The sequence below is a fragment of the Mesocricetus auratus genome, unplaced genomic scaffold, assembly GCF_017639785.1.
Source record: "Mesocricetus auratus isolate SY011 unplaced genomic scaffold, BCM_Maur_2.0 Super-Scaffold_100022, whole genome shotgun sequence".
Taxonomy (NCBI): domain Eukaryota; kingdom Metazoa; phylum Chordata; class Mammalia; order Rodentia; family Cricetidae; genus Mesocricetus; species Mesocricetus auratus.
In genome coordinates, this window is record NW_024429203.1 from 14722749 (window position 1) to 14741501 (window position 18753).

The 18753-nt window shown below is 46.0% G+C and overlaps 1 protein-coding gene across 1 annotated transcript in view; it reads right to left on the reverse strand.

Annotated features, from left to right (window-relative positions):
* Dcps (decapping enzyme, scavenger) overlaps positions 1-18753 on the reverse strand; it is a 43396-nt gene that overhangs the window by 7193 nt on the left and 17450 nt on the right. Inside the window, exon 3 of the mRNA XM_005085835.4 lies at positions 5528-5673. Coding sequence (XP_005085892.2) covers positions 5528-5673 — 146 coding nt within the window. The remainder of the gene's footprint in view (positions 1-5527; positions 5674-18753) is intronic.

Sequence of the window (18753 nt, forward strand, 5' to 3'; positions counted from 1 at the left end):
AGGCTGGTGTCAAACTCACAGAGATTCGCCTGTCTCTGCCTCCCGAGTGCTGGGATTAAAGGTGTGTGCCTTTAATCTAGCTTTAAGGATGCAATCTATGGTTTACAAGGGAGAGGGTAAAGTCAGTTTACCATGCCCAGGCCTGCTAGAGCCTTTCAACTTGGAGATGGCTTCTTCACAAAGTACCTGTGGCTGAGCCACACACGTGCTAGGGCCAAGATACTTCCAGAAGCATCTCCTCTGCCACCAGAGCCATCTTTGGGGGTGTGCTGCAGGAAGAAAGAGAGCCAGTAAAGCTGACTGAAGCCTCCCAGAAACGGGAAGGAGGGAGGCCCCGACTTCTACCAGGGAAACGCTTGCTGCACCTCACAGCTTGCCTCTAGGACTGTCCCTTGCCCAGAGGGCACACACCTCCCACTGGAGAGCAACACACTCTGACACAAAGCATGAGTGAGCTCTGGAGCCTGACAGCACCTCCTCAGCTTCACCCTGACTTGTTTTTACCGTGGGCAAGCAACTGAATCCTCTAATCCAAAACAGTCTCTCTCATACGATCTGTGAATGAGGCTTATGGGGAAGACTTTCACTAGGACATGCACATAAAGTCACTGTCCCAGAGTCTGCCTGCAGAGGTGACAGTGGGACAGGTTAATGGAGGAGAAACGAGAAAGGGGGTAGTTGGAGGCTGAGTGGCCACAGCAGCCTGCTGTCATCATCCCTGGTTTGCGGGTGAGGAAGAAGCAGGTATGAGGAAGTTCAGGCAAGCCCGTATAATTCCAAGCCTAGGAACCTGGGCACAGCACATCCTGCCTCCTGGGAAAGGCCAGGCCATGGGCAGGAACCTGCATCCACAGGAAGTCTCATGGCCAGCAGCCCAGAGAAGAAAGGCAGGGGAAAGAAGGGAACCAAATTCACACAAAACTCACACAAATTACACAGTCAGGAAATGGGAGGCCTGCCCCTGAATGCCAGTCCATGGAGCTACAGTGTGACACTGGCAAATTCAAGTCCTTTCCTCCCTGGACCTCCCAGGGAACATCTGGTCCCTTTCCATTCTCCCTCATTCTTCACTCTCCTCTCCTCTGGCCACGCCTGCCCTCCTGTCTATGCCATCCAGGTGTTCACACAGCATACTTCTTCCCCGTCCCTCTGCCCTATCTGTGTGTGGTAATGGCAGCTCCACTCAGAACCCTTTTCTGTGCTGGCAACAGCTGTGGGCACATGATAAATGGGATGCCTCTTAGCTCTCACAAACCTAACTGGGAGGAGCTGTGAATCACAATTTCCAGACAAGGAAACCTGGGCTGGGCTGGGGGGGTGGGGGTGGAGGGGGTTAAGGAAAATGCCCCACTGATTTTGGCCAGAAGAATGAGAATCCAAACACCAGTGGATACAGAAGCTGAATGCGATGACTTGCAAACGGACATTTTTAGCCAGATGATCTTGAAGGCTTCAGGTCAGGACATACCACTGCCATTTTGTATCTGTTATTGAACTTTTACTAGAAAGTTATAAGTACTTCAAATCCGAGGCACCAGACAGTAACTTGCTAAGGACCCAGACAGTGGAACCAGAGAGCCCGATTTTCTGTCTTGCCTCCAAAAGATCCATATGAAGATTGAGATAATGCATGTAAAACGCCCACAATAGTTCCTGCACCCAACATATGCTTAATAAATCCCAAACTGAACATGCTGTCTTCCACATAGCCCCCTCTCCTCCCCACAGTCAACATCCTGCCGTTGTTAATGAATGCCCCACTGTCCACTCTTCACTCTAGTGGGACCCAGGGTCACTCCACAGTCCTTCCTCTCTGCAGCACCATTCTGAGCCTTGTAACCCGGTTGGGGCTTCCTCCTGAGTGGCTCCTTGTCTTTCCCTGCTTTGAATCTGTGCTGGCTTCTAGTCATGCTCCATTTGTACTTGTTAGATTTGATCACACTGTCTACATCTTTAGAAACATCACAGATATTCAGGGCTGGAAAAATGGCTCAGGAGATAAAGCACCTGCCACATAAGCAAAAAGGCCAACCAGAGCTCAGATTCCTAGCATCCATCTACAAAGCTGCTGGTGATCTATCTCGGTGCTCGGGAGGCAGAGATGGGGAATCCCAAGGGCAAGCGAGCTGGCTACGCCAGCTGAATCGGCACTCTCTCAGTTAAGTAAGAAAGTGGAGAATGATGGAGGCAGATAGCCAACATCTGCCTCTGGCCTCCACAAGCAGCAGACATGTGCACCTGCATCTACACACGTGTGTACCCACACAGATGTGAGCATCTGTATACGTAAGTGCACATACACCAGACACCCATCCATTGCCAAAAAAGAGCATGGATTTTTTTTTTAATGTACATGGGAACTGTCAAGATGACTTACAGATAAAGGCACTTATTGCCAAGCTTGATGACCTGAGTCTCACCCCCAGAACCCAGTTGTCCTCTGACTTCCATCTGTACACCGTGGTGCACACATGCATGTGTACACACATACATAATAAAACAATGTAAAAAAAGTCATTAAGAAATAAAATGCACATGCCCCAGGTTTAGTCCTTGAAGGGCCAGACAGTGGATAAAAAACAGAATCTCCTGTTGCATTTTAAAGAGTGTCCTCCAGTGCTTGTGAACTTTTGATCTCCTGGACACAGTCCACAGACCTCCTCCAGGCCACTCAGGGCCGTCCCCACCGAGCCCTGTGTAAACCTGTGCCTAGTCACACCAATACCAAGCCTCTGGGCCTGTTCTTCCCTCCGTCTTGTCCATCTTCTCAACTTCTACATGTCCCCTAAAACTCAAAGGAGGGATTCCATCTATGTGACCCCATGTCTACACTGGCCCCCCCTCACTGCATCCCCACTATGCTCACGTAGCCCACCTGTGTCATTATCGCTACTGTCTATCTCCACGTCCAGCTTCCCTGACAGACTTTGGACATTAGCAAGAGCTTGTCAGTTGGGAATCTCCCTAAAGCCCTGCATAGGGCTTAGAGCACAGCAGATACTCAATAATACAAAGACTGCTGATGCCGGGCGTTGGTGGCGCACACCTTTAATCCCAGCACTTGGGAGGCAGAGGCAGGCGGATCTCTGTGAGTTCGAGGCCAGCCTGGTCTACAAAGTGAGTTCCAGGACAGCCTCCAAAGCCACAGAGAAACCCTGTCTGGAAAAACCAAAAAAAAAAAAAAAAAAAAAAACCAAACAAAAAAACAAAAAACAAAGACTGCTGCCAGTTACTCTAGAAGCTTGTGTCTATCAAGATTTGGAAGAAAGGAGTTCTGCTGAATTACTTTTGTTTGTAAGTGGAACTGGGTAATGGTGCACAGCAAGGTAGTTACATGACTCACATCAGCTAGATGAGGACCTCTTCTCTTGAGTCCCAGATACATACAAGCAGTCCCACACAGCACATGCTTCAGTTATCTAGGAATGTAGAGACACTTCCTTTCCACCCAGAAGACAGAACAAACGCCAGCGTGTTTTTAAAAGGAAAGGGGCTGGGGATGTAGCTCAGCTGGTAGAGTGCTTGTCTAGTAATGCCCAGCACCACATAAACTGAGTGTGGCCATATACAGCTGTGGTCCTAGCATTTGGGGTGGGGCAGCAGAGGCAGGAAGATCTGAATTCAAGGTCATCTTCTGCTACATGGTGTGGGCTACATGACACCCCCTGTGATGGTTAGGTTTTGTTGTTCTTTTTTGTTTGTTTGTTTGTTTTTCCGTGAGACAGGGTTTCCCTGTGTAGCCATGGCTGTCCTGGAACTCACTCTGTAGACCAGGCTGACCTTGAACTCACAGAGATCCATCTGCCTCTGCTAAGTGCTGGGTTGGATTAAAGGCATGATTGTTAGTTTTAATTGTCAACTTGGTACAACCAAAAATCACCCAGGAAGAGAAAGTCTCAATGAGGGCTTGCTTAGATCAAGTTGTGGACTTGCTTGTAGGGCAGTGGTTCTCAACCTGTGGGTCGTGACCCCTAAGGTGTGTGATGACCCTTTCACAGGGGTCACACATCAGATATCCTGCATACCAGATGTTTACATTATGATTCATGAAGTAGCGATGAAATGATTTTGTGGTTGGAGTCACCACACATGGGAACTGTGTTAAAGGGCTGCAGCATTAGGAAGGTTGAGAACCACTGCATCGCTGCAGGGAATCATCTGGACTGACTGAACTGATGTGGGAAGACTCAGGCTGAGTGTGGGTAGCCACACTCCCTGGTTTGGAGCCCTGGACTGTGCAAAGGCGGAGAAGGCGAGCTGAGCAGTAAGCACGCATGCAGTAAGCACGCATGCACTCATTCTCTCTGCTCTCAACTCCGGTGTGATGTGACAGCTGTCTTGGACCCTGACACTGTGATTTCCCCACGGTGGTGAACTATAATCTGGAATTGGGAGCTAAAATAGCCCCCCACCACAGGTTGCTTTTTGTCGGGATATTTTAATCACAGCAACCGAAGTGAAACTAGGACACCTTGTCTCAATTTTTTAAAAAGAGGAGAAAATAAAAGATCTCGAATCAAAGGAGCTGTGAGCAATTGCTGCTGGGGGTGGTCATGACTGGGCTCCCCAGTCTTGTATACTGGGAAGAGGACTGCCAGCACATGGTCTCTTAGGGGAACTCCTTTCCTTAGGAGTCTCCCCCTCCTCATTTCTCTCTGTTACAACTAATTGAACATCACCCTCAAGCCTGGTGTCCACCTTCTTCTGAACTCTAGAAGTGGCTGTGAGCTTCTCACATAAGAATCCTCTCTACCATGTACCCCGAGTATGGAAAGAGTAGTAAAAAAAAAAAAAAAAAAAAGCCCAAAGAGAACACCAGTGAATGATAATGAGAAGAAACCAGTGAATGTCAGTGAGTGGGCAAGGAAGTGACTCATCAATATACATCCATCATATTTAACTGTGAGTATCCACACGGGGCCAATTCCAGGCACAGGCCCTGGTTGGCACTGGGCCTAAACCCAAAGAACTGCCAGGATCTCTGAGCTAAGCATCCTGTCTCTGGCTTAGCGAGAGCACTCTGTCACCCTGTATACACAGGTCTATACCAAACACACAGTGGGGCTGACACAGACAGTCTGCTATGGAATGAATGCATGGGGAGGGAGGGACAAGGAAGTTTTTGCTCTAAGACCAGGGATAAGAGGTCACCTAACCCAACAGAAGGCTTTTACCCACCCACAGATCTTTAGTAAGGACACAGTCATACTGTACAGGGCTACTGCAGAGCATGTAAAATTTCCCCAGCGGGATGGATTTCTCAGAGAATATCAGTGGCATACCCAGTTCCTCATAAAGAGCCCAAGACCACACAGCCTGCCCTGACCATCCTGGACAAAACAGCAACCAGCCCGTACCAGAAGGCTTTACCCCACAGATGCTGTCCATGTTCCTCATTGTAGTCGCACAGTCACACATACTGCCCTAGGCTTTTTGTGTACTATCTCTGGGATGACCCCAACAGGTGTCTGCAAGAAGAGAAGTCAGCTATAGGAACAACCATTTATGAGTCTTGGCAGCTAGTCACCTGGATGCTGAGGCTCTGGGACTCCAGGTGAGGTAGAGTGATGTTCCTGTAGTCATCTCCAGTTTCTCGGATCAGACGGAGGTCCTGACGCATGTATTTCTGTAGGTGTTTCTCTGTGGCAGGGTACACCACAGTTGTCTTTATATCTACAATGACAAAGCATAGTCTAACTAGAAAGTAAGACCATTAAGTTCATGAGATGAGTCACATTCCTCACAGGACAAGGCTTTTTTGCTGAGGGCTCACTGGCCCCTTATGAAATTAACTGTAGCCACCACCACCCCCCACCTCCATGTCCCAGGCACAGTGACCCAAGTTTCTCACTTCTTACACGCAAATGTCTAAGCATGTGGCTTTCTGGGCTCAAAGCTGGAATGTGGCTTGAAGCCCACTGGCTCCTTTAAGGAGGGGTAGCACAGCACAGCTCAGAGACTCAGTGTGCATTCTGGAGCCAGACTGTCTGGGCTCAAGGCCTGCCTCTGCCTGCTCCTCACTCACTCTGAGTGGGATTGTGGCTCCAAGTTGGGAATCTAGTCCAGTTACTTAAGCTCTGTGTGCACTGACGGCCCCATATCCAAATGAAGATAGCAACAGTTGGGTCACAATACTGGAAGAGGAACTGAGTGAATTGCCTGAGAAGCACTTAGAAAAATGTGTGCTGCTTAGAAACACTTCGTAAGTACTGGATGGGGTGCTTGTGGGATGGTTCAGGTGGTAAAGGCACATGATGGAAGCCTGATGACTTGAGTTTATACCCTGGGATCCACATGGTAGGTAGAGAAAACCAACTCTTGCAAGTTGCTCTCTGACCTCTATACATATATTGTGTTGTACATGCATGCACACACACACACACTAAATAAATAAATAAATAAATAAAGCGCTGGACAGTCAATCCAGGTTTCTCAGATGGCACCATCAATGCTTTGGCTTGGATGGCTCTATGGTGCAATGTACTTCGACATATCAACTGCAGCAGCAGCCCAGTCTCAGCTTGGATGCTAGTGTCCCCATCCTCTGTCTCCAGACATTCCAAAATGTCCTTTGGAATTTTTGAGTTTGTAAAATATTGCATGATGTGGTTTTACTAGTGTGTGATCTTGGAGATAAATAAGAAAGGAACAGTTATAGCTTAACAGTAATATGTATGTGTCAAGTTGACAAGGCATCGATTGTGTTGGATAGTTTTATGTCAACTTGACACAAGCTAGAGTTATCTGAAAGAAGGGAATGTCAATTAACAAAACACCTCCATAAGATCTGGCTGTAGGGCATTTTCTTAATTAGTGACTGATGGGGAAGGGCCCAAGTGGGATCATCCCTGGGCTGGTGGTTCTGGGGAACAAGCCATTAAATAGCACCCCTTCATGGTCTCTGTATCAGCTCCTGCCTCCAGGTTCCTACCGTTTGAGTTCCTGTTCTGACTTCCTTTGGTGATGAGCAATGCTGTAGAAGTGCAAGCCAAATTAACCCTTTCCTCCCTAGCTTGCTTTTGGGCACGGTGTTTCATCATACCAAGGACATAACAAGGACAGTGTTACGTCTATTTGTGTGTCTGTATGTTTTATTGACATAGTCTCACTTTGTTGCCCAGGCTAGCCTGGACATCATTATATATTTCAGGCTGGAGTCGAACATGTGGAAATCCTCTCTTTGTTGCAACAGTTTTAATCAGTAAGAAACCCGGAGCCAGGTGCAAGGGCACACGCTTTTAATCCCAGCACTCTTGAGGCAGAGACAGGCGGATCTTTATGAGGCAGATCTCTATGTAGGCCAGTCTGGTCTACACAGTGAGTTCCAGGACATCCAGGGCTGTTACACAGAGAAACCCAGTGAAAACTGAAAACCCAAAGAAATTCTATGAGTTTTCTTTGCAGACTGTATTTGAATGCCCTGGTCTAGCACCACCTGTCTATGGGTAAGTCCTTCCCGCTATTGCCAATAATATATGGCACAGCTGGTGCCTCAACAAAGATCACCAGGGGAGGGAAAGATGGTGACCTGCGTGTTCCAAAATCAGCTGGATGTTTCTGAAGAGACATGCATGTCTTCTCATGTGGGATTCAGGTATGCTCTTCTAGGGACTACCACTCAGCACCCAGCTAAGAACCAGCAGGCTGCACTTTCAGACTGGGTCTGAGGATGCAGGTGGTTTTACTGCACTTCTGTGAATAAGACAGGAGAGTGGCAGAGACTCAAAGCTCATTCAGAGTGATGCTGGAGACACAGCAGAAGCAAGACTGGGACAAAGGCTGTCTGTGGTGGTATAATTGATCCCCATAAACTCACAGCCAGTGGCACTATTAGGAGGTGTGGTCTCGTTGAAGGAGGTGTGATGTAGTAGTATCTTGCCTTGCCAGTGAATTTGTGTTAGTGGCCACACCCCTTTGGGCGTGGCTTCAGGTGCAGATGTGACTAGAAGGTAGGGGAGTGGGCGGCAGGTGGGTACTCTCAGGCAGAGACAGCATCTTCTGGAGCAGAAACAGGGGGTTATCTGTGTAAGTTGTTCCCCAATAAAACACCCACTTATCATTTGTCTAGTGAACTCTTTAATACCCTGTGTTCGGTGTGACCTTATTGGAGGAAGTTTGTCAATGTGGGGGTGAGCTTTGAGGTCTCCTTTGCTCAAGCTTCCCTCAGTGTGACTTTCAGAACACTTCCTGTTGCCTGAAAGATGTAGGACTCTCGGCTACTTCTCCAGCACCATGTCTGACTGCACACTTCCATGCTTCCTGCCATCATAATGGACTGAACCTCTCAACTGTAAGTGAACCACCCCAATTGAGTATTTTCCTTTATAAGAATTGATGTGGTCATGGTGTCGCTTCACAGCAAAAGAAACCCTAGCTAAGACACCATCTTAGCCTAAAACTGGGTGTTCTTTCAAGACAGTGGCCCAATTCTTCTAAAGCCAAGTCAGTCGACATATGCAGGTAATAATACACCACGCACATGACTTCCAGTGAGCACAAAGCATCCCACTTCATCAGCTCTTGGGCAATGGTGGGGAAACCCAAGTTTGGAAACAGAACAGCCAAATGGTTCACCTTCTCTGCTGGATGACTCTGGGCAAATGGCCTCCTAGAGGCTCAGATTCTTCACCTGTTAGAGGGTGATCACAAAAGCTGCCTCCCAGCTGCTATTAGCATTAAGTAAAGTATGTCATCTGGATAACCAGAGGCATTAGTCCAATTCTCTAGACTTGACCCTGGAAAGAAGGCACAAAATCCTCCCAACCTTCTGGAAAAAAGACTTGCTTTTCACTCTTCTGACTCCCAAGTAACCTATTGTTAGATACTGGACACATAAATTTCAAGAGGCAAGAGACTGCCTAAAACAGACTGAAGGGTGCCACACTGGAACTTGCAGAGGCCTCGAGGAAAAATACCATGACATCTGTAGTGTAAGGCAAAGGATGAAAAGGGGCCAAGTAGTCATGGTGTAAACCCTGAGTCTGCATTCACTAGCTGTGTGATCAAGGGCAAGTGGCCAACCCCGTCTATTGCTTAATTCCCCTCACCTACATAACCTGGGGGACAACAACAGCATTATCCTGGCAGTGTTAGTATGAGAATCACAGAAGCTGGTGGGCAGAAGACATTTAGGAACTTTCTCACACACAGACGTGCTAGACCGACAACAGTGTCTATTCATGTTTCCGTTGTGTTGTCAGTTACCTCAACTGGAGAGAGATGTGCCTTGTCAAGGGAATTCTGTGAAAGTTGGGAAGAGATCCTGGAACAAAGGTGAGGGTGACTGACACTGGAAAACAGCCTAACTCTGCTGGCAAGGGACACATAGCTCTGGGCATAAGGCCTGGGGCTCCTGGAGGTTCCTGAGAGGGAACCCTGGTCTGCTCAGGCTTGTCAAGAATCCAGCCCAGCCACCCAGGGTGCAGGGAGACAGGAATCTTACCAAGCCAGCCCTCACCCGCCTTTCACCCACCTCAGCACTGAGAAACTCCAGAGACATCGCCCTTCCTTTCCCAGAAGCTGCTGGAACCCCACAGGTAGCACTCTTGGAGCCCTGCCTGCTAGTGTGAGGCTAGAGCCCAGTCCACGTCATTCGCCCCTCTTTCCTGCTGCCTCTGTGGCAGCCACCTAACACTGCACTGATGAGTGACGCTCTCTAGGTATGGTGTGGCGATTTCCAATGCCAGCCAGATCCACCCAGCAGGATCCCTGAAGCTTCTTTGCCTCCCTTGGGTTTCAGGCTCCCCCCACCACTGACTTATTACACAGTTTTCCTGTCTACCTCCCATGAGAACAAAAAGTCCAATAAGAGACTTGACTTATTTATTTTTACTATTTATCCCTGCAAGCAGTAAGCACTCAATAATAATTACTGCACAAATGGACACATGAATTTGGCTTTTTCAGACTTTAAACCTTGGAAGGACAATTATGTCCCAAATGGAAGAAAGTCTCTTTGATAAAAAAAAAATCAATGTTTCTTTCTCAATGCTGTTTTCCACTCACTGGCAGCCTCCACACCACCTCCAGAGTCTCACCTGCGGCTGAACTTCAGGAGTTTGGTCGAGCGTTGATGATCAATAAACACAAAAACGCCTATTAAAAACATGCTGGAGAACAGGAGACACCTGTGCTTCTCTACACCTCCCACGGGTCATTCAGTAATTACACAAGAAAACAATGCCCTCTCCTCAACCTCACTGCTAACACAGACTCTGAGTCAATCACAAGGAAGCCCCAGCAAACCAAATCCCAAGAACATTTCCCATCATGAGTGGCTCTAACACTCTTCCAAAAGGTCGACAGTAAGGATGCAGTGTTGCATGCCTGCAGCCCCACCATTTGGGAAGTTGAGCCCGGGACTTTGAGACCAGCATGGGCGATATAGGGAGACCCTGCCTCAAGAAACAAAACAAGGGCATGGCGGTGGTGGCACACGCCTTTAATCCCAGCACTCGGGAGGCAGAGGCAGGCGGATCTCTGTGAGTTCGAGACCAGCCTGGTCTACAAAGCAAGTTCCAGGACAGTCTCCAAAACAATACAGAGAAACCCTGTCTCGAAAAACCAACCAACCAAACAAACAAACAAACAAAAACAGAAAACAAACAAACAAAAATAAACCCAAAATGCTAAAGCTAGAAAATATAACTGAGGGGGTTGCAGTGGATATTGTGTGGGACAAGAGTCCTGCTTTACACAGGACATAGAAACAGGCACCGTTACTAGTGGACCCTACAGCACGGAACAACTTTGTATAAATGTGAAATCTGGGGGCATGTTCTTCCAGAGGATCCAAGCTCATTTGATTTCCGGCACCCAGAGCTAGTGGCTCACAACTGCCTGTAACTCCAGCTTCAGTGGGATCTGACTCCATTGGCCTCTGCAAGTACCCACATGTTTGTGCGAGTACACACACACACACACACACACACACACACACTTCTTAAAATAAAAGTAAAACTGAAAAGTGATATTTTTCTCAATTAATAGTTTGTCCATTTCATACTTGCATCCAGAGCGGCACTGTATCTACGTGGAGAGGAAGCAAAGCAAAAAGAGACAAGGGAGGTCTTTCATCATTCCCACTACTTCCCTGTAGGATGTTTTTGTCACGGTTATCCTTTCTCTTTTCTCAAAACAAAAAAGGAGTCACTATCCTTTGGAACCTTGGCTTGAGTTACTAACAGATGCTCAGGCTCCAAGTTAAGGCAGTTAAGTGTATTAGCACAGTTGCTTCTTACAAGCAAAGGGACTGGGTATTACAATGATCCCACTTCACATAGGAGGAAACATGCAAAAGCTTGAGTAGTCCTGAGCCCTGGCACCACAGTGGCAGCCTTGTCTAGCCACTAGATGAAACTACTTGGGATCCCTCTCTGGAAAATGCCACCAAGCAAGTTCACTTGAGGTGTCACCTGCTCTTCTCTTTTACCCCTAACCCTTCCTGTTTAGCATGAGAATTCCTCAACCACACCCTCCTGCTGGTGTCCTTTAAAAGACTACACCAGGACAGCCTTAAGTCCTCCAAAAGCCCGCCCCTTGAATGTTCACAGCTTAACAAAGAATTCCACAGTACTCCTCACAAAGACTGTCGTGTTTTGTTAACTTTTGCTTTTTATTTTGTACTTAAGCTGCATCTGCAGAGGCTCAATGAAGAGTCAAGTGGTGCTAGTTTCACAATTTTTCATCACCCCTTCTCCCCCATCTCTAGCCCCACAAAGGTACTACTTGGAACTCCACGCACCACTCTTTTGGCTTTTCTCATTCCTACTTGACTGTGGAGGTTTGCTATCTCTGGACTGGCCGCTCTTTCTGGAAGATAAAATTTATCTCCAACTGGTCCTCTACCAAGTGCATACGCACACACAAACACATCTCACCACACATCTCCCAAGCCCCCTTCTCACTTGATATTCCATGCTGCTATTGTTTTTCCTTCTCAACACAATTTCTAATGTTCAAAATTAGTAATTACCTTTTTACTTGGTTTATTTTCTGTTAAGATCATCACTTCAAGAGTTTGGTCAAGAGTCAATGATTGATAAACATACAAACACCTGTTAAAAATATGCTGGGGACAGCCGGGCGTTGGTGGCGCACGCCTTTAATCCCAGCACTCGGGAGGCAGAGACAGGCGGATCTCTGTAAGTTCGAGACCAGCCTGGACTACCAAGCGAGTTCCAGGACAGCCTCCAAAGCCACAGAGAAACCCTGTCTCGAAAAACAAAAAAAAAAACAAAAAAAAAAAACAAAAAAAAAATGCTGGGGACCCAGGCAGTGGTGGTGGATCCTTTTAATACCAACACGTGGGAGGCAGAGGCAGGCAGGTCTCTGTTAGTTCAAGGCCAGCCTGGTCTACAGAGAAAGTTCTAGGACAGCCAAGGCTACACAAAGAAACCCTGTCTTGAAAAGCAAAACAAAAATGGTGTGGGACAGGAGACACCTATGCAATCTCTGCATCTCCCACAAGTCACTCAGTGATTATCTAGGAAAAATATCCCTCTCCTCACCTTCACTGCTTAATGAAGATTCCCCACCCCAAAATCCATCACAAGGAAACCTCAGCAAACCAAAAGCTAGGGCCATCTCATAACTCACTTTCCTGTTTACATAAATCTTGAGACATGTTAGAACTCATCAGGAACATGAGCAGTGAATATATCTTCCTGGAGCCTCTGCCCAAGCACTACTATCCTGGGACTGTCTTCCTCTTCCTCTGAAATGGGCCACTTGAAAGATAATCTTCCTATTTTGTGATTATTTCCTTATTTTGTTGAAGCAGTGCTCAGTGAGTTTTTTGTTTGTTTGTTTTTGTTTTTCAAGATAGGGTTTCTCTGTGGTTTTGGAGGCTGTCCTGGAACTAGCTCTTGTAGACCAGACTGCCTTCAAACTCACAGAGATCCACCTGCCGCTGCCTCTCGAGTGCTGGAATCAAAGGAGTGCACCACTACCACCTGGCTACAAAAAAAAAAAAAAAAAAAAAAAAGTTTAATGTAATAAAAATTAAAAACAAATCCTAAGAACTGGGTGACATATCCTGGTACTTGGGAGACAAAGAAAGGCAGACCTCTGAGTTTGTGGCCAGCCTGGCCTACACAGAGATTTCCAAGGCAGCCAGGGTTACATAATGATACCCTGGGGAAGGGAGTCTTAAAACAGGTCCATATGTGGCTCTATAGTTGTATGCCTACCTACCTATCATGAAAAAGGCCATGGATTCAATCCCCAGCAACACACTCTCTCTCTCTCTCTCTCTCTCTCTCTCTCTCTCTCTCTCTCTCTCTCTCTCTCTCTCTCTCTTCTCAGCTGCTCCTTTGGAGACTAAGGCAGGATCATCATGACTTCTAGACCAGTTTGGCTGCCATAATAAGACTTGGTTTTGATAAAACAAAACCCAATTTCTAAAAAAGATGAAATTATGTCTTTTGAAGCAATACTGACAGAACTGGAGAACATCCCTGTTGCCAACCCCCCAGCAATGGCCCTTTTTTACTTTCCTGGTTTCTGAGGTTACTCTAGGTAATGCACTCACATCTGAATATCTGGAGATAGGAACCTCAGGAATCTAGGTTTTTAAAAAAAAGTCATTAAAGTGGAAGGGGGGCCATTATACAGGACCATCCTCTGAGCCAATCTGCCTCCATCTTTAGGAGTTTGGTTGGGCCTACTCACACACACACACACACACACACACACACACACACACACACACACACACACACACACACACACACACACAAATCATCACAGCTGGGCTTGTTGACTGTCCAGTTCTGTCTTCAAAGGAAAGAGTAGGGAGAATCACGGGACCCTTACCTAAGTATCCAGCCGCCCTTTCAACCAGTTGTATGTAAGTTATTCTGTCCCAATTGCACATGGCCTGGGAGTCTCTGGAAAGGACTAAAGGATATAGATAGGAAAGGCAATGAATGAGGAGGGTCTCCATCTACACAGCCAAGGGGGTGTGAGCATGCCTGCAATCCCCCACTGATTGCTTTGTAAGTAAGCCTAATAAACTCATTGGTTTCCCCAGAGTGAACTTGGAGGGATTTGCACCTTGGCTTGTTGTTGGAGCTGTATGAGGACAGAATAAACACTATGTATGTCTCCCCAATGCAAGGAGGAGGAGAAAGGGGGTAAGAGTGAATGTGATCAACATACACCTGCTGGATAGTTTTATGTCAACTTGACGCAAGCTAGGGTAATCTGAAAGAAGGGAATGTCAATTAAGAAAATGCCTCCATAAGATCCTGGTGTAGGACATTTTCTTAACTAGCGATTTAAGGGGAAGGACCCAGGTGATGCCACCCCTGGGCTAGTGGTCCTCGGTTCTATAAGAAGTAGGCTGAGCAAACCTGGGGAGTAAGCCAGGGGTGGCCTTCTTGGCCTCTGCATCAGCTCCTGCCTCCAGGTTCCGGCCTTGTTTTGAGTTCCTGTCCTGGCTTCCTTTGATGATGAACAATGCTGTGGAAGTGTAAAATAAATCCTTTCCTTCCAACTTACTTTTGTTCATGGTGTTTTATCACAGCCAATATATTATGTACATGTGTTTGAGTGCCCTAAAGCGCACTAGTTTGTCTAATTAACACAAATTTTTCAGACAGTGTCTCACTGTATAGCTCTGGATGGTCTGAAGCCCACTTGGAGACCAAGCTAGCCTTGAACTCAGAGATCCACCTGTCTCTGGTTAGTATTAAAGGTGTGCACTAGCATGCCAGGTACAAAATAACTTTTAGCACCAAAATTTACATCATATATGTGCTGCATTTGGCAGTAAAGTTATCACTGTTTTGAAAATACACAGATCCAGTAGCATATATAATTTTTTTAAAGCAAGATATTACCCTTATGGGATATTTTGATCACACTGTAACACTTCAAACTGTCAATAAAGTTTACCTTGAATCAGGGGCAGAGGCAGCAATTAGCTGACTCGAATTAGCCATAGAGAAGTCAGGAATTTGGATAAAGAAGATTCACAGGAAGGAAAGAGCAGGGACTAGGTTTTGAACTTCATCTCCAGCCAAAAAGCAAGGTCAGCTGGTTGCTTCTCAACTTCTCTGATCTAGATTTCACCTCCATATCTGACTTCCAAGTCTTTGTTGGTAAATAGAACAATAAAGACTTAACTTAAACCTACTTATTGGGGATGAGGCAGAGCTGGGACCTTAGGCAATAATTAAAATATTAGTAGATTCATGTGCAACTGCTAAACTGACAGAATAAAAATTGTATTATCATTGTTGTTATTTTGAGAAAAGATTTTTGCTAAGTGGCCCTGGCTGATCTAGAACTTGCTATAAAGGCCAGATTGGCCTCCGTCTTGCAGCAATCTTCCTGTCTCTGCCTTCCAAGTGTTGGGATTACAGGCATGTGACACCACATCTGGTAGTTATCACTGTTCCGCTATATCAGAGAATGAATCCAGACTCTCGTGCATGCTGGACAAGCACTCTATCACTGAGTTATACCCCTACCCCAACCCAATGTTTTTAAAGCTGATTTCTATTAGTCAAGGGAAATTATATTTTGAACAGCTTCCTAGATAAAAGTATTAAAATACCTCCTGCTACTATCGTTAGGAGCATAGGATCATCAAATTTGCAATTGGGACTCTTAGGTTATGTTTCTTTTTGCTGTGTAGAAAGCTGGGTATCTTCATCAGCATGTTAAGTGCAAACAGGGAACGCTTATCAGCCAAAACCTCACAAAGCTTCCGTGGGCAGCACAGCCACCTGACTTGTGAGGCCTGGGGGAGAGCCAGAGAATCTGGGTGTCTAACAAGTTCCGGGGTGGTGTGATGCTGTTGGCGCAGGGACCACACACGAAGAGCAAATGGGTAAAAGCACAAAGTCAAGTGGCTTCCACAGCCATGGTGCAAGGAGATAAACGTGCAACTTGGAGAGTCTCAAAATGTCTTTATTCTATTGTCACTCTTCTGAATTTGGCTAAAGAATTCTAGGACAGAGGGCAGCAGAGATGGCTCAGAGGGCAAGTGTGCTTGCTGACAAATCTGATGACCTGAGTTTGATCCCCAGAACCCACATGGGAGAAGGAGAGACTGGACTCCAGAAAATTGTCCTGTGACCTCTACATGTATGCTGTGGCACACCCAACTCCCTCCTACATACAAAATAAATATGAAGTTATAATAATAATAATAGCCAGGCGTTGATGGTGCACGCCTTTAATCCCAGCACTCGGGAGGCAGAGGCAGGCGGATCTGTGTGAGTTCCAGGCCAGCCTGGTCTACAGAGTGAGTTGGAGGCCAGCCTGGTCTACAGAGTGAGTTCCAGGACAGCCTCCAAAACAATACAGAGAAACCCTGCCTCGAAAAACCAAAATAATAATAATAATAATAATAATAATAATAATAATAATAATAATAATAATGTAAATTTGGGGAAGTTGGAGAAATGGCTCAGTGGTTAAGAGCATATACTGCTCTAGTAGGGGACCAGAGTTAGATGTCCTGCATACATGTTGGACAGCTTACATATAAAAAATCTGATGCCTCTAACCTCTGCCAGCACCGGCATTCACTTACAGAGACACAGACACATACACACTAAAGTTTCTTTTAAAATTTAAACTTTAAAACAGAAAGAATTATGAGATGGAAAGCAGTAACTCAAAATCATAAGGCTACTCAGACACATAAAAATAAAAATCATAAATCCAGGCGGTGGTGTACACCTTTAATCCCAGCTCTCAGCAGGCAGAGGCAGGAGGATCTCTGTGAGTTCAGGCCAGCCTGGTCTACAGAGTGAGTTCCAGGACAGGCTCCAAAGCCACACAGAGCAACCCTGTCTCACAAAACCAAATTATATATATATAAAATACTGTACACATAAAAATAAATAAAAAAATTTTTTTGGTTTTATGAGACAGGGTTTCTCTGTATTGCTTTGGAGGCTGTCAGTCCAGACTGGCCTCGAACTCATAGAGATCCACCTGCCTCTGCCTCCCGAGTGCTGGGATTAAAGGCGTGCTCCACCACCGCCCGGCAAAAATAAATAAAATATTAAAAACCCTATTCTTAGTATTTGATATATCCCCATTTTCCTGACCTTACTAATAGCTTTGGAAACTTTTTTCCACTGTATAATTCTCTATTTCTCCAAATTTTGTTTCACTTTTGTCTTTTTCAAATGAGGCCTTACTTGGGGTTCTGGCCATTCTTGCCTACCCACTCATCCAGTTTTAAGGGTAGAGCACCCCAAGGCTGACAGCTGCAAGCAGCTTGCATTATCTGTTAAGTCTGTATCTCCTCCCTTTGCTTCCTAAGCTTGAAAATGTTGTTGTTTGCACCACCAGACCTGTAAGGCAATCTTAAGCACAGCTCCTGGGAGGCAGCAACTTTGCTTGCTAGCATCCCAGCAGAGAAGGTGCCAGGCACCCAGGCTTTGATGTGTCGGGCCACAATCTGCCTACAGGACTGACCTGGATCAATACAGTCTAAGGAAGAGAGAATGGATAACAGAGCACTTTAAGTGTGTGCACACACAACTGTATTCACATAAGCACAAAGAAGTCTGAAGGAGATACTCCAGCATGCTGAGAGAGAGCACCTGATGGCAGTAGACTTCTTTCTATAGAATCAAGAATTTAAAAATCATTGTAGTATTGTAGCTTTCCAAAACAAATATGAATCACTATATGAAAATACATTAGAAAAAAAATACATCCCAGCTGGGCAGTGGTGGCGCACACCTTTAATGCCAGCACTCGGTAGACAAAGGCAGGTGGATCTCTGTGAGTTCAAGGCCAGCTGGTCTACAGAATGAGTTCCAGGATAACCAGGACTACACAGAGAAACCTTGTCTCAAAAGATCAAAAGAAGGGGCTGGAGAGATGACTCAATGGTTAAGAGCACTGGTTGCTCTTCCAGAGGACTCAGGTTCAATTCCCAGCATCCACATGGGTAGCTTACAACTGTCTGTAACTCTAGTTCCAGTGCATATGACATCTTCATACAGACACATGCAGGCAAAACACTAATGCACATAAATTAAAAAAAACAAAACAGCGCCTGGTGGTGGTGGAGCACGCCTTTAATCCCAGCACTCGGGAGGCAGAGGCAGGCGGATCTCTGTGAGTTCAAGGCCAGGCTGGACCGACGGCCTCCAAAACAATACAGAAAAACCCTGTCTCGTAAAACAAAACAAAACAAAAAAAAACCAAAAAAAAAAAAAAACAAAACAAAAAAACAGCAAACAAAATAATAAGAAACATAAAAATAAGCTGTCCTTTTAAACAGCTCCAGAACTGCAAATTCAAAGCCAGTGGGGCTACATACAAAACAAGAACAACCCCCCTCAAAAAAAAAACCCACAAAAAAAATACAGTAGCAACAAAAAGATGTAGAGTGTGGTAGTGTACACCTATAACCCAGCACTTGGAAGGTAGAAGCAGGACTACGAGTTCAAAGCTGGCTTGAGCTGCATAGCAAAATTCGTGGCAAGCTAGGCTATACAGTCAAGGCTTGTCTTAAAAACAGAACAGTCTTAGAGAGGTTCAGGAATCTGTCTAGGGTTACATAGCTACCAAGTAGAAGGGTTGAAGTCAGAACCCAGGGAATCTGGCTCCTTTGCACAATACAATCTTCCTCATCCCATAGGAACACACTCTGCTGTGCTATGGCCATGTTTTCCAAAAGAAGCCCTATTTGATAGGAGAAACGTGATGGTCCCAACTCAATTCCTATACACAAAGACAGCTATCACTAAAACCACCAGGCATAGAAGCCAGTGT